This window comes from Cydia amplana, chromosome 1 (assembly GCF_948474715.1).
Source record: "Cydia amplana chromosome 1, ilCydAmpl1.1, whole genome shotgun sequence".
Taxonomy (NCBI): domain Eukaryota; kingdom Metazoa; phylum Arthropoda; class Insecta; order Lepidoptera; family Tortricidae; genus Cydia; species Cydia amplana.
Window position 1 is genome coordinate 10,603,233 of NC_086069.1, and position 13,945 is coordinate 10,617,177.

General features: G+C 44.5%; 1 protein-coding gene across 1 annotated transcript in view; it reads right to left on the reverse strand.

Moving 5' to 3' along the window:
- Window positions 1-453: 453 nt before the first annotated feature.
- LOC134662827 (protein unc-79 homolog) overlaps window positions 454-13,945 on the reverse strand; it is a 54,625-nt gene continuing 41,133 nt past the window's right edge. The window contains exons 44-65 of the mRNA XM_063519177.1: window positions 13,533-13,659; window positions 12,139-12,233; window positions 11,635-11,758; window positions 10,933-11,074; window positions 9,535-9,646; window positions 8,225-8,363; window positions 7,540-7,694; window positions 7,363-7,486; window positions 7,186-7,280; window positions 6,921-7,030; window positions 6,689-6,808; window positions 6,512-6,631; window positions 6,301-6,454; window positions 5,763-5,890; window positions 5,145-5,357; window positions 4,536-4,764; window positions 3,947-4,116; window positions 3,458-3,642; window positions 2,629-2,788; window positions 1,844-2,068; window positions 1,204-1,326; window positions 454-623 (exon numbers count right to left, since the gene is read on the reverse strand). Coding sequence (XP_063375247.1) covers window positions 459-623; window positions 1,204-1,326; window positions 1,844-2,068; window positions 2,629-2,788; window positions 3,458-3,642; window positions 3,947-4,116; window positions 4,536-4,764; window positions 5,145-5,357; window positions 5,763-5,890; window positions 6,301-6,454; window positions 6,512-6,631; window positions 6,689-6,808; window positions 6,921-7,030; window positions 7,186-7,280; window positions 7,363-7,486; window positions 7,540-7,694; window positions 8,225-8,363; window positions 9,535-9,646; window positions 10,933-11,074; window positions 11,635-11,758; window positions 12,139-12,233; window positions 13,533-13,659 — 3,215 coding nt within the window. The 3' untranslated portion in view covers window positions 454-458. The remainder of the gene's footprint in view (window positions 624-1,203; window positions 1,327-1,843; window positions 2,069-2,628; window positions 2,789-3,457; window positions 3,643-3,946; window positions 4,117-4,535; window positions 4,765-5,144; window positions 5,358-5,762; window positions 5,891-6,300; window positions 6,455-6,511; window positions 6,632-6,688; window positions 6,809-6,920; window positions 7,031-7,185; window positions 7,281-7,362; window positions 7,487-7,539; window positions 7,695-8,224; window positions 8,364-9,534; window positions 9,647-10,932; window positions 11,075-11,634; window positions 11,759-12,138; window positions 12,234-13,532; window positions 13,660-13,945) is intronic.

Below are 13,945 nucleotides of genomic sequence, written 5' to 3' on the forward strand. Positions count from 1 at the left end.
ATTTTATATGCAAGTATCCTGTAACTGCATTTTTTTAACATATAGATTCCCGGTTCAGAGTTATTCGGATACGAGGAATGTGTTCAAAAAAGAATAGTACTTATATTTATTTCACTGAACAGGTAGTATTTAAACTCGGGTTTCTGCGTGGACGAAGCGCGCCGCACATAAATAAACACTTTTATTCAAACATACGTTGAAACATATATATACTGGGTCAACCAAATCTTGTCAGTAGAAAAAGGCGGCAAATTTGAAAAATCGCGGGTTAGCAACACTACGTTTGAATTACTCAAAAATCGTGTGTCTTTTATATCTTATCTGTGGAACTGTTTTGTTTACATTTCATCGTTGTTCGATGTACATTGCTGCTTTTTGCTCGTGTCCTAGGGATACCATACTTTAGTTTGCTTTACATTGCTACTGACATATCCGGCTTGACAGACTATATAAACCGTCTATATGAAGTAGAAGGCGTGCGGCTGCAACTCGAGCTGCGCCATCTTGGCGAGCAGGCGCAGCAGGCGGCGCTGCGGGCGCGCGGTGGGGGGCTTCTGCGCGCGCACCACTTCCGGCCGGAGCGCGCGGCACGCCGCCACACGCTCGGCTACGTGAGGAGGCATCTAGGAGGAAAACATCGATACTCAATTTTACTTTCTTAATTTTACGTAACATTATACGTTGGCACAGACAATCCAACCTCTAGACATAGCATAGTCGCGCTACCCCCTCTGCCACACATACGGTAGCGTTACTCCATCTTCGAGTCAATCCCGTGCCGTGATCGGTCCGTGTCTTTGAACGGACCAATCACGGCACGGGATTCGCTCACCTCGTCCCCCCGCACCCCCGTATTTTTGGCAGCATCGGTTTCATGAAAGAATTGGGCTAAGCTCAGTCTAGAGGTTGGATTGTCAGTGTACGTTGGTAACTAAAAATTAATTTTACAGACTGTAACTTCTTACGTCAAAACTATTCCAACCCTCACAAACCTTTAGTAGTCTAGCGTGCTAAAGATCGGTTTTCCTAGGATAGCGGTGCAGTCATATAGCGGCCGTCTCCATACTAAATAATACGGCTAAATATGGATGTCGTAGTATTTGTATGGAGACGGCCGCTATATGACTGCACCGCAATCCTAGGAAACCAGAGCATAAGCTCGACTTTGCGAGTATGTCCTTGGATATCAGGAAAAATACTTACACTGAAAAGCGGTGAATGCAGGATGGGCGTCCAGAGAGGTAGAAGCTTATTGAGTACGGTCGAGTTGCACTCCAGCAGAGATTCCAGCAGGCTCAGAAAATGCAGGTTCACGGTTTCTGCCAGCTGTATTAAAAATGAACTTAACGTGAGTATTGCCAACCGCTAAGGTACATCAACAGGTGGAACAGAACTCGTCGTTAGATAGGTGAACATATACATAGAAGAGACCGCTTTAAAAATAAAAAACCGGTCAAGTGCGAGTCGGACTCGCGCACGGAGGGTTCCGCACCATCAACGAAAAATAGAGCAAAACAAGCAAAAAAACGGTCACCCATCCAAGTACTGACCCCGCCCGACGTTGCTTAACTTCGGTCAAAAATCACGTTTGTTGTATGGGAGCCCCATTTAAATCTTTATTTTATTCTGTTTTTAGTATTTGTTGTTATAGCGGCAACAGAAATACATCATCTGTGAAAATTTCAACTGTCTAGCTATCACGGTTCGTGAGATACAGCCTGGTGACGGACGGACGGACGGACGGACGGACGGACGGACGGACGGACAGCGGAGTCTTAGTAATAGGGTCCCGTTTTTACCCTTTGGGTACGGAACCCTAAAAACAAATACCTAAGATACGTACCACTTTCGACTGCACGGTGACCTGTAGTATGCTCGGCACCAGCTTGCACCAGAAGTCCAGCAGGATACACACAGTGGTGTGGTTCGCTTCGCTACTAGGGGTGCTGGCCGCCGCTAGTTCTTCAAGGTACAGGGTCCACAGGTGGCAGAGGATGAAAGCGTGGAAGAGCGCATTCATTCGTTGAGGACCTGGTTTCGTTTGCTCCACGTATGAAGACATAATTGTCTGGAAAATAGAACAGACACGTGATATGATGATAAACTCCACCATCGCATCTCTCACCATCGTCAGGGCGTTCGTACTCACTCTCTGGAACCTAAATGGTCACGCACTCTACAGGAATCTACTGCGTTTCCCCTACGCCCCTAAGAGCCCAACAATATGCGTGATGATCAAAGTTTAGAGATAAAGGGATTCTCAACACTTGTTTAACTTCAATACTTTCTATGGTGGAAGCGGTGGTGGCCGAGTGGATATGACGTCCGACTTTCAATCTGGAGGTCGCGGGTTCAAATCCTGGCTCGTACCAATGAGTTTTTCGGAACTTATATACGAAATATCATTTGATATTTACCACTAGCTTTTCGGTGAAGGAAAACATCGTGAGGAAACCTGCATACATCTGCGAAGAAATTCAAAGGTGTATGTGAAGTCCCCAATCCGCATTGGGCTAGCGTGGGGACTATAGCCCAAACCCTCTCGCGCATGAGAGGAGGCCTGTGCCCAGCAGTGGGACGCATATAGGCTCACATTATTTATTTATTTATTTACTTTCTATCAGGCACCTGTATGTGGTCGGTGATGTGGCAGTTCGCGTCCTGCGGCACGGGCTGCTGTAGCGGCTGCGGCTCGGAGCCGGCGCCGCCGCAAGCGTTGCACAGGGCGCCCATCACCAGCCAGGACACGAGGCGGACGCGGGTGATGCACTCGCTGACTTCTCGCGATCTGTTGTGGAAAATAAGATTGTTCTGTTTCTGTTTTTCCAAGTAGTCAGCGAACGATGGAACGTAGTAAACTAGGTATTCACAGAACTGATCGAATCAGATAAACGGGTTTGCGATAAAGCAGGACGGGGCGTGACTAATATGGACATATCTGTCGCATACATCCGGAAAGGTTCTGAGTTAGTTACTGAAGATGACGCCCAGGCAGACCGAAAATGTGATAGCGGAATAATTTATATGCGTTCTTTACGGAAAATCGAAAAAAAAAAAACCGGCCAAGTGCGAGTCGGACTCGCGCACGGAGGGTTCCGCACCATCAACAAAAAATAGAGCAAAACAAGCAAAAAAACGGTCACCCATCCAAGTACTGACCCCGCCCGACGTTGCTTAACTTCGGTCAAAAATCTGTCAAAATTATTCTGTTTTTAGTATTTGTTGTTATAGCGGCAACAGAAATACATCTGTGAAAATTTCAACTGTCTAGCTATCACGGTTCGTGAGATACAGCCTGGTGACAGACGGACGGACGGACAGCGGAGTCTTAGTAATAGGGTCTCGTTTTTACTCTTCGGGAACGGAACCCTAAAAAACAATCGTTAGGGCCGAGTAAAGAAAAATAGAGCCCTTTCACCCAGTAAAATCGCCAAATTAAATAATAATGTATACTAACCCAGGTAATGCGGTGGTGGTGAGCCAAGGCAACACATGGCGGCCCTGCGAGCAGGCCTTGCCGCCTCTCTCCGCTGCCAGTTCCAACGCAACGTATTGAGCGATCCCGCCCTTCACGATCGCTCCTAGCGTGTCCTCGTTAAGACAAATTAGATTGCGGTTCACTATTGACTTGGAAACGGATCCCTGGTGACAAAATAGATCAATGCATGGGCGCAAGGCTCGGCACCTGTTTTTTCTTCATACAAAAAAATACCGATATTATTACGTTCTTTGGCTTATTATTTCATTTTTAATGGGACAATCTAATAATACGAAGTTGTTACCTAAATACATGATTCAGTCATACGTAAAGAGCATAAAATAATTAAGAATATTGGGCTATTTTGGGTTTTACAAAAAAAAACCGGTTTCGAGCCCTGAATGGGCGTTTGTCGTCCACAAGTTTGGCATGTGGGGGGTAGCTTGGCGTGAGCAGTGTTCACGGTACCTTGATCTTGTTGAGTAGGTGGGGGTCCTGGAGTAGGTCGATCATGTCGGGCAGGTGCGGCCGCATGCAGTCCACGGCGCCGGAGCCGAGGTCCCGCGCCTCGGGACCGCTTGGTGTGAGCAGGTCGCCTGTGTTCAGCGCCGGCGGGAGGACTAGGGTGCAGTTGTGACCTGGTGTATAAAAAGTTAAAGTTAAATAAAATAAATAAAAAGTATTGGGTCAATATTACAGAAATCACACTACACACAAATCTATCTCGCCCCGTATTGAGCACGATAAGGCTTTGTGTTAAAAAAAATGAATATAGGTAACAATAGGGCATTTGACTGTATTTAAAATAAATTATTTTACACCATGCATGAAATAAAGCACCAGAAGATTAATAGAGAAACGTAGTCAGCAGTTATTTTTAGACACAGTTTCTATTTTAACACCCGTATAAAACTATATAGAGTAGGTTATTCGATTGTGACGTCACATGCTAGTGTTTCATATAAATTCGATAGTAGCAAAATCGTTTTGACAGTTCGAAAAAAGAAACTGATTTGACTATTAGTCAAATACCCTATTCAACTTAGTCCATAAGTACCTTGCAGCACAAACTGTATCAGTATGAACAGGTTCTCGTCCGGGATGGTGGTCTTCGTCCGCAGCGCCTGCACCAGCTCGAACACCAGCACGCGACACACCAGCAGCTTGTCGCGGTCGCGGCTGAACACGCGCACGCAAACGGCGCTCAGCTCAGAGATGATGGATAGTTTCACGACGTAGTTCTGGATGGAGTAGCTGATGATCTTGGAGATTGGCTCGAGGATGCTCTGTGTAAGAATGGTCCAAGTTACTCAAGTAAGCAAAACGTATCTAATATTGCTTGCCACTTTAAATTATAACCAAGTGTAGAATATACAAAACGTTCATTTATATATTCGTTAATTACACACGTAAGACGAACAACTTCGCAGCACTATGCAGAATTGCATTGCAAAAATATTTCATGTTCTTACGGAGAAATAAAAAACCGAGAACCTCTGGTATTAATGATGATTTGAGATTCAAAAGCATGGCAGAGAAATAACTAAAGAACATTGTATATTGGCACTTTTTAAGATATTAACTTTACGTAAAAAGCTGAATATTATAACAACTGGTGTAGCATTAAGCGAGCAGGAATGGATAGCGATAGTCATTTATCACCGACCTTGTTCTGATTAGCCCCGGGTATCCTCAGCACTGCGGCGGCGGCTCGCAACAGCGTGCCAGGCTCATCCACAGCTGGCAGTTGCAGCACTATGGAGCGGAACAGCGCTTCCAGCTGGCTAAGCAAAGCGCAGCAGGCGGTGGTCGGGCCCAGCACTTCTGGCGCCAGGCAAGACAGGTACAGGCAGATGTTTGACGCGATCACGGATATTTGCTGAAAACATTTCTTTTTTTAGATCACAATTTACAGGTTCTAAATCTTCTAAGATCTCTTAACTGCTTATAGGACAATGTTAAACAAAAAAAATATTAATAATTTGGTTTTTGTGTTAAAGTAGGTATACTACGGAGTAACGGACCTAAATGATGGTAAAATAAATGAATTATCTTATAAGTTATAACCATAAATATACAAATTTATAAATGTTTCAATAAATAAATAAAATTATTTGCGTTTACTGCTCCACAACCAAGCCAGGATCATTTTTTAATCTGTCAGCTCCCACGGCTCATATATGAGCCAGAACGCTTGTGGTGACGTCATATCGTGGGATTCGACAGGTTAAAAGAGAGTTGAGTTTTAAAAGAACCGAAATAGTTACATAAGGAGTTAACTTACATCGATAGGCAGAGTCTTCTTAGAGTTCAAATGCTCGACCACGAGTTGCAGCGGCCCACACGGGTACAGCTCGTTGAAGTCGACGAATGCCTGCGCGATGCTCTTGAAGAACATCAGCCGTTGTTTCTCTATTGGGTTGGGAAATTAAAACAATAAATCATTTGGTTAGGGAAAGTCATGGAACTATGTCAGCATCACTAATGAGAAAACATTGTAGTCTCTCAAAAAAATGTAACGAAGCATCAAGATTAACAAATAAAATGTTAAAGGAACCTAAAAGATGACAAGAGTGCCTGTTGCCATAATCGTGGCAAAAGTTCTCATTTATCATGTGATGTTGTAGCATGCTGGCAAATTATCCTCGAGAAAACATATCGGGAATATGTATGTATCTGCAGGAACACATTGTTGGGCGACAATTGATGCAGCACACGTAGAAACGTGACCCACGAAAACTGCGCTGCCCCACAGGCGGGTGATCGCGTCTGCCAAGCGTAGTTGCCAAGATTGCCACCCTGTCAAAAATTATAACACTTACCGGGACTCCTTAGCAGGAATATCTGCAGGAACACATTGTTGGGCGCCAGTTGATGCAGCACACAGCGCAGGAACTGGTGGGCCACGAACACCGCGCTGCCCGGCAGACGGGTGTTCGTCTCCGTCTGCCAAGCGTAGTTACCAAGATGGCCACCCTGTCAAAACATATAACACTTACCGGGACTCCTCAGCAGGAATATCTGCAGGAACACATTGTTGGGCGCCAGTTGATGCAGCACACAGCGCAGGAACTGGTGGGCCACGAACACCGCGCTGCCCGGCAGACGGGTGTTCGTCTCCGTCTGCCAAGCGTAGTTGCCAAGGTGGCCACCCTGTCAAAACATATAACACATACCGGGACTCCTCAGCAGGAATATCTGCAGGAACACATTGTTGGGCGCCAGTTGATGCAGCACACAGCGCAGGAACTGGTGGGCCACGAACACCGCGCTGCCCGGCAGACGGGTGTTAGTCTCCGTCTGCCAAGCGTAGTTGCCAAGGTGGCCACCCTGTCAAAACATATAACACATACCGGGACTCCTCAGCAGGAATATCTGCAGGAACACATTGTTGGGCGCCAGTTGATGCAGCACACAGCGCAGGAACTGGTGGGCCACGAACACCGCGCTGCCCGGCAGACGGGTGTTCGTCTCCGTCTGCCAAGCGTAGTTGCCAAGGTGGCCACCCTGTCAAAACATATAACACATACCGGGACTCCTCAGCAGGAATATCTGCAGGAACACATTGTTGGGTGCCAGTTGATGCAGCACACAGCGCAGGAACTGGTGGGCCACGAACACCGCGCTGCCCGGCAGACGGGTGTTCGTCTCCGTCTGCCAAGCGTAGTTACCAAGATGGCCACCCTGTCAAAACATATAACACTTACCGGGACTCCTCAGCAGGAATATCTGCAGGAACACATTGTTGGGCGCCAGTTGATGCAGCACACAGCGCAGGAACTGGTGGGCCACGAACACCGCGCTGCCCGGCAGACGGGTGTTAGTCTCCGTCTGCCAAGCGTAGTTGCCAAGGTGGCCACCCTGTCAAAACATATAACACATACCGGGACTCCTCAGCAGGAATATCTGCAGGAACACATTGTTGGGCGCCAGTTGATGCAGCACACAGCGCAGGAACTGGTGGGCCACGAACACCGCGCTGCCCGGCAGACGGGTGTTCGTCTCCGTCTGCCAAGCGTAGTTGCCAAGGTGGCCACCCTGTCAAAACATATAACACATACCGGGACTCCTCAGCAGGAATATCTGCAGGAACACATTGTTGGGTGCCAGTTGATGCAGCACACAGCGCAGGAACTGGTGGGCCACGAACACCGCGCTGCCCGGCAGACGGGTGTTCGTCTCCGTCTGCCAAGCGTAGTTGCCTAGTTGGACCACCCTGCCAACAAGTACCGGGGGTTTATAACTGAATGGCTCGACCCAAACGCCACGCGGTTCTGCAACTGTTGAAGTATGGAATTTATAATATCATATTTTTTTGTTTATACAACAGTATTAACTATTAAGTCTTGTTTTCATTTTTCTACCTTTACGTTGCGATCTTCATAAGTGAACGCCTTTTAAAACTTGTCAAAAGTATTTTACAGTTAGTCTGTACTTGACAGATTTTAATCAACGCCCAATCATATGATTTTTGTAATATTAACATTATGATTATTGCCAAAAGTGCAACCTATAATCATAATGATAATATTGAATTTAATAAAATTCAACTGCATAAAAAAACAGCTGTCTAGCACACACTTAAAGTAATCGACATTTTCCCGGTTTTATGAACGAGATCTATAAGAGACTTTCCTTACCCGTAGTTATTCCAAATTGACCTTACTTACAAATATCATTACCATAGCTGTTTTTATTACACGAAAAATTGCTAAAATGGTGCTTACAGAGAAAAAGGAAAGCTACCTGCTGACGTTATGCAGCAGCGCCGGGAGCATGGCGGCCGCAGCACACGGCTCGCGGTGCACGAACGTGGCCAGGATGATCACGCAGAGCCCTAGCTCCTCATCACTGTACTGCTCGACTGCTGTGCCACATTCCGCGCCTGAGACATTGAATAGCAATATGTGATCAGTGTTTCAGGCCAAAGCTTTACTGCGTTCGGTCACAAGACCGAAACACAAGTTTTCCACGTTCAATTATTTCCAACGATTGGGTCAGAAGTAGGGGTCACAAATCCGGTTTCACTGAAATCGAAAAAACCGGGTTTTCAGCCAATTGCCAAAACCGGGTTTTGACTTTGATAAAACCGGCTTTTTCGAGGTTTTCGATTTTACAGTTTTATAAACATAGTTTAATTATTTTGATGAGCAACAATTACTTCAGAGTTTGTTAAATATATTTAGAACAACACAATACATTATACGTTCGTTACTATTTTCACTAAATATCCCTTAATTTCCTGTACTACGTAGTTTAAATAACATTTTAGTAGGAACGTTCGTTGATGTCTAGTTAAAAATGTTGATTGTAGTAATTATAACAAAATACAATCTCGCGATACTTACTATGTACAATTTTCTTCTTCTTCGTTCCTTCAGGTTTGTTCAGGTTCCTTTGCCTTTGTTAGAAATGGCTAAGAAAGTGTTGTTCCTATCTGTCCAGTCATGATAGCATTTCCACATCATATTTCTTATATCCTCAGCTGATGTAGTGGCCGCAACCAAATCAAATCCCTTGTAACTTACCTCGTTTAGCGAGTTGGGTATTATCAGCGGTGTGTGTTTCCTGAAGGAGGACTATGTCAACCCCGTTGTCACGTAATATTTTGCTCAGGTATTCTTCAGAATTGCTGACCATGAGGTTAAAAACTTTTTTGATGGAATTTGATGGTCTTGGTAAAGATAGAGTAAATATAAATGTCGTGGAAGACTGAATAATAAAACATTGATCCTAAAAAATACTTGCTTATTTTACAAATTATATGTAAAATCGAAATAACCGAAAAAACCGGAAACCCGGTTTTCTAAAATACGCACGGTTTTGTGACCCCTAGTCAGAAGCGCTTATTACACGGTTGCCAGGCACTTTTTGTAGGAAAGCCGCTCGGCCTACCTGCATAAAGTGACTGTCTGACGATCTGTTTAAGAACGTCCCACAATATTTAAAATCTAGTAGCTTTTCCAGGCTTTCTACTATTACAGTCTTTCTATAAGTTTGAAATCATGATCGTTAGCGATCGATCGATGCCACCAAAGTAAAGTGTATCGACTGACAGCGGTACTGGAGCGTGGTGTCGGGGCGCGGCGCGGTGCCGGCGTGCGCGGCGCGGCGGCCGGCGCGGCTGTCCGCCTCCCACCAACCGGCGCCCGCGCCGTCCAGCGCGCTCTCTGCAAGACAGAATACTCATAGAATCTATTGGCTCCCTTAAAGTCCACGGCCACTAGACTGAGCCATAGAGAAAAAAATACATAGAGTGCTCACTCCATACATCAGTTCAGACTATTAATTTCAGTGTCTACATCTAGCATCGAGTAGCGGAACTATCAGTACTGCTACTTGACAATAGATGTAGCACCGACCGGAAAGTCTTATCTCAACAGCATAAGACTTTCCGGTCGGTGCTACATCTATTGTCAAGTAGCAGTACTGATAGTTCCGCTACTCGACGCTAGATGCTAATAGTCTTTTTGGTACTAAAACTGATGTATGGAGTGAGCACTCTATGTATTTTTTTCTCTATGACTGAGCATAGTAACGCTACCCCCTCTGCCACTATATACGGTAGTTTTACTCCATCTTCGAATCAAAGTGTCAGAATCCCGTGCTGTGATTGGTCCGAGTCTTTGAACGGACCAATCACGGCACGGGATTCGCTCACCTCGTCCCCCCGCATCCCCGTATTTTTGGCAGCATCGGTTTCATGAAATAATTGCTCTAAACTCCGTCTAGAGGATTCCTAGTCTATGTCCACGGCTCTTCTATTTCCGCACACTAACAGATTTGGGTACTTTCCTCTACTGAAAATAAATTATTTCATGCTGTTCAAAAATAAAACACCAAATAATTATTAGAAATACATAGATAGCAGTTATTTTTAATCCCAATTTTTAACACGCTTTTATTAGGTCGACCTGTATGTAACTATGTAATGGAATCTTGCAAGTTAAATTTGATCCACTTCCCGGTTTCCGATTGAGCTGAAATTTTGCATACACATGTAAGTCGGGTGACAATGCAATATTATGGCACCATCGAGCTGATCTGATGATGGAGACAGGAGGTGGTCATAGGAACTCTGTGATGAAACAACGCAACCTAATTGTGTTAGGGGTTTTTAGAATTGTCTCGATGAGTATTAGTTGTCTGTCGTAAGAAAAGTACAGTCAGCGATAAAAGCTTGTACCAAAAATGAAATTTTTGCCAAAAACTTATTATTTAATAAATCGGATTGAAATATAAAAAGTATTGTCCCTACACACGTTTTCATATAAATTCCATCTTAGCAAATCGTTTTGACAGTTCTAAAAAAGAAGCTGATTTGATTAGTAGGAAAGTAGCCAATTGAGCAGCTGTAGTCCGGCAGTTAAGTTTATCACAAGAAAAAAAACTGTAATGGATCGAACCTTCGCGCCTACATTTTTGCCGCCTATAAAGTTGTTACGCTAGACTACATTCCACACGTGTACATAGATGTACCTACCTGAGCTCTGTGGTCTCGCTGCCGGCGGCTGGGGCGGCGGCGGCGGCGTGGGCGGCGAGCCGAGCTGCGCGGCCTGTCGCGCCAGGCGCCGGGGCGATGCTCCCCGAGACCGACTGGGAAATTAAAACAGTCATTCCAATCATTGGCCCTGTCTTTATTCTTTATTATTTAAATAAACACATGTATAGTTTACAGTCCTAGACTGATACTGTTATAATACATAGTCATATACATAACTACTAGTTTACATAGGTAGAGTTTAAGAAATAAAAAATCCTGGTACTACGTTGTAAATCCTGATACTATATTAATTTACATAGGTTGAGTTAAAAAAAATCCTGATACTATGTTGTAAGGACGGCCACTTGTCTGCGAATATGTCTGCGTTTTGGAATGTAGCTAAGTCTTATGCTACATAAATTACATAATCATATTGTCGTAGATAGGTACGTAGAGAGGTACCACACATAGTCTGTTAGGTCTGCGAAGGTAACTAATCATAGTGAATTATTTGAGTGCTGACGAACGAGACAATTATCCGACGCTCGACGGCTTGAAAAATTCTAGATTACAACTTAAATTCACCGATTTAATTGAAGAGATTTCTAAAGCGGAAACATTTATAAAAGCAGGGGGAATAAAATTATGTGAGATAACTAGTACGAATACATACGTGGCGCCCTCAGACGAGAGTTTCTTGGTTAAGTCCTGTGGCCTCGATGTCGGTGTTGGTGTCGGCTCCGGCGTCGGCTCGGGCTCGTGCTGGCTACTGGAGTCTGTCTTGTCGGTTGAATCGTCTACGTGAAAAATTTAAAATTGAATAAGCTATTAAAGAAATTATTTATTTTATTTTATTGCATTTCTTTATTTAGATACAAATAGTCTCCTATAGTAATACATTATTACAATGAAGGGTTATCAAACTAATAGACCTATTTCCTTAATTAAAATATATAAACCATATAACACTGGTCCAAAATATGACATAACACTAGTAACTATTACTTCGTACGCCTGGACTATCACATTGTTTTGTTCTACAAGAAACAAAACTGGTACTAATAAGGTGGCTGACTGGTAATAAATTTATATTACAGTCACTAGGGGAGGTTTATTTACCAAACCAAAAATCGGAATCCAAAAGAATGTGACAAGTTACATAAGCGGAGAATGGTACCTGGTGGTAAAGTAAGAGCTTCTCGTACACGATCCACCAGGGCGTTAAAAACTGGATACTGGTCCTTATTGGGCTTCGGACCTATGGGCAGCAATCTGGAATAGTATTCAGTAATTAGTATACTAACATAAATAATATGGTAATATGGGGCATATATGGGGGTAATAGGCGAGCAAAAATAAGCAAAGACACCACGCATAGCCATAGTATGCACTATCTTTCTTGAAGCCGTTCGGTTTATTTAATAAATCGCGTAACTTTGTTGCAGGTAAACCTAAAAGCCTGTATTTTATGACCAAGAGAGCATGACTTAAGTAATCAACTAAAAGAGAGAGAGTGTTAAGCTTTGGATTCCTCCGAAAACGGTGCCGTCATATTACGGCCGCTATATAGCGTTGACTGACGTCACTAGAACGTTGTCTATGTAAGCAAGATGGCGCGGTTTCCTAGACGGCGTTACGTTACGTTGATTGTCACCGTAACGTAAGATGACGGCCGTCATGACGGTCTCGATAGTTTCGTGAACGTTTTATTAGATAGCGGTGACGCCATTTTGAATAAATGACACGAGATTTGAATAAATGATTCCGTACTACGATTATTTTCCTCTTCTGATGATATTTCATCCTCCAAGTAAATTATAGATGATCAAGCAAATCTTGTCAGTAGGAAAAGGCACGAAATTCAAATTTTCTATGGGACGATATCCCATCGCGCCTACATTTTTCAAATTTGCCGCTTTGATCTTGGTGGATGACGGTGTGTTATGACGCCGTGGTACTTTCCACATGTCGCCACCGTAAAGACGGCCGTCTTTTGCTGCCTACTGACAATCCAACCTCTAGACTGAGCTTAGGCCAATTCTTTCATGAAACCGATGCTGCCAAAAATACGGGGGTGCGGGGGGACGAGGTGGGCGAATCCCGTGCCGTGATTGGTCCGTTCAAAGACACGGACCAATCACGGCACGGGATTGACTCGAAGATGGAGTAACGCTACCGTATGTGTGGCAGAGGGGGTAGCGCTACTATGCTATGTCTAGAGGTTGGATTGTCTGTGTTTGCTGCCGCTATATGACGGCCGTCATATGACGGCACCGTTTTCGGAGGAATCCAAAGCACATTGTTGGGTAAATCCATGGTATAATAATATGCTCCGCCTGGTACTCTCTTCCGACCACGTGACTGAAACAAGCCTACGACATCATGCGACAGGGCTATATAAAGTGGCAATGTTCTTGTGACGAAGGCTTGTGTCATTCTGGGAAGAGAAGACCATGTTTTATTAGACTATGGGTAAATCTATATGACAGTCAGTGTAACCTCTATCCGTACAACCAGATGGATTGGGGAGACTTTTTATGGGCCTCTGGGCGGCTTGAGGTTAAATTTTACCTCTCTGGAGGTGGGATGTGGAAGGGCTGGTGCGGCTGGTGGTGCAGCGGCGAGGGCGCGTTCCACGCCAGCTCCATCTTCGACAGCGGCGACTCTGGCGACGCGTATGCGCCCGTGAAGGCGCGTACTGGCAAATGGAATAGACAACCATATTATTATTACTAAAGTTCTGGTTTCCTCCGAAAGCGGTGCCGTCATATAGCGGCCGCTATATTGCGGTGGTAGAGAATGCCTTATGGCATTAAGTTCGCCTTTTGTACAGTGTGTTTTCTTATGTGCAATAAAGATTAAATAAATAAATAAATAATGACGTCACTAGAACGTTGTCTATGTAAACAAGATGGCGCGGTTTCCTAGACGGCGTTGATTGTCAACGTAACGTAAAAAAGCGGTGCATGACGGTGTCGATAGTT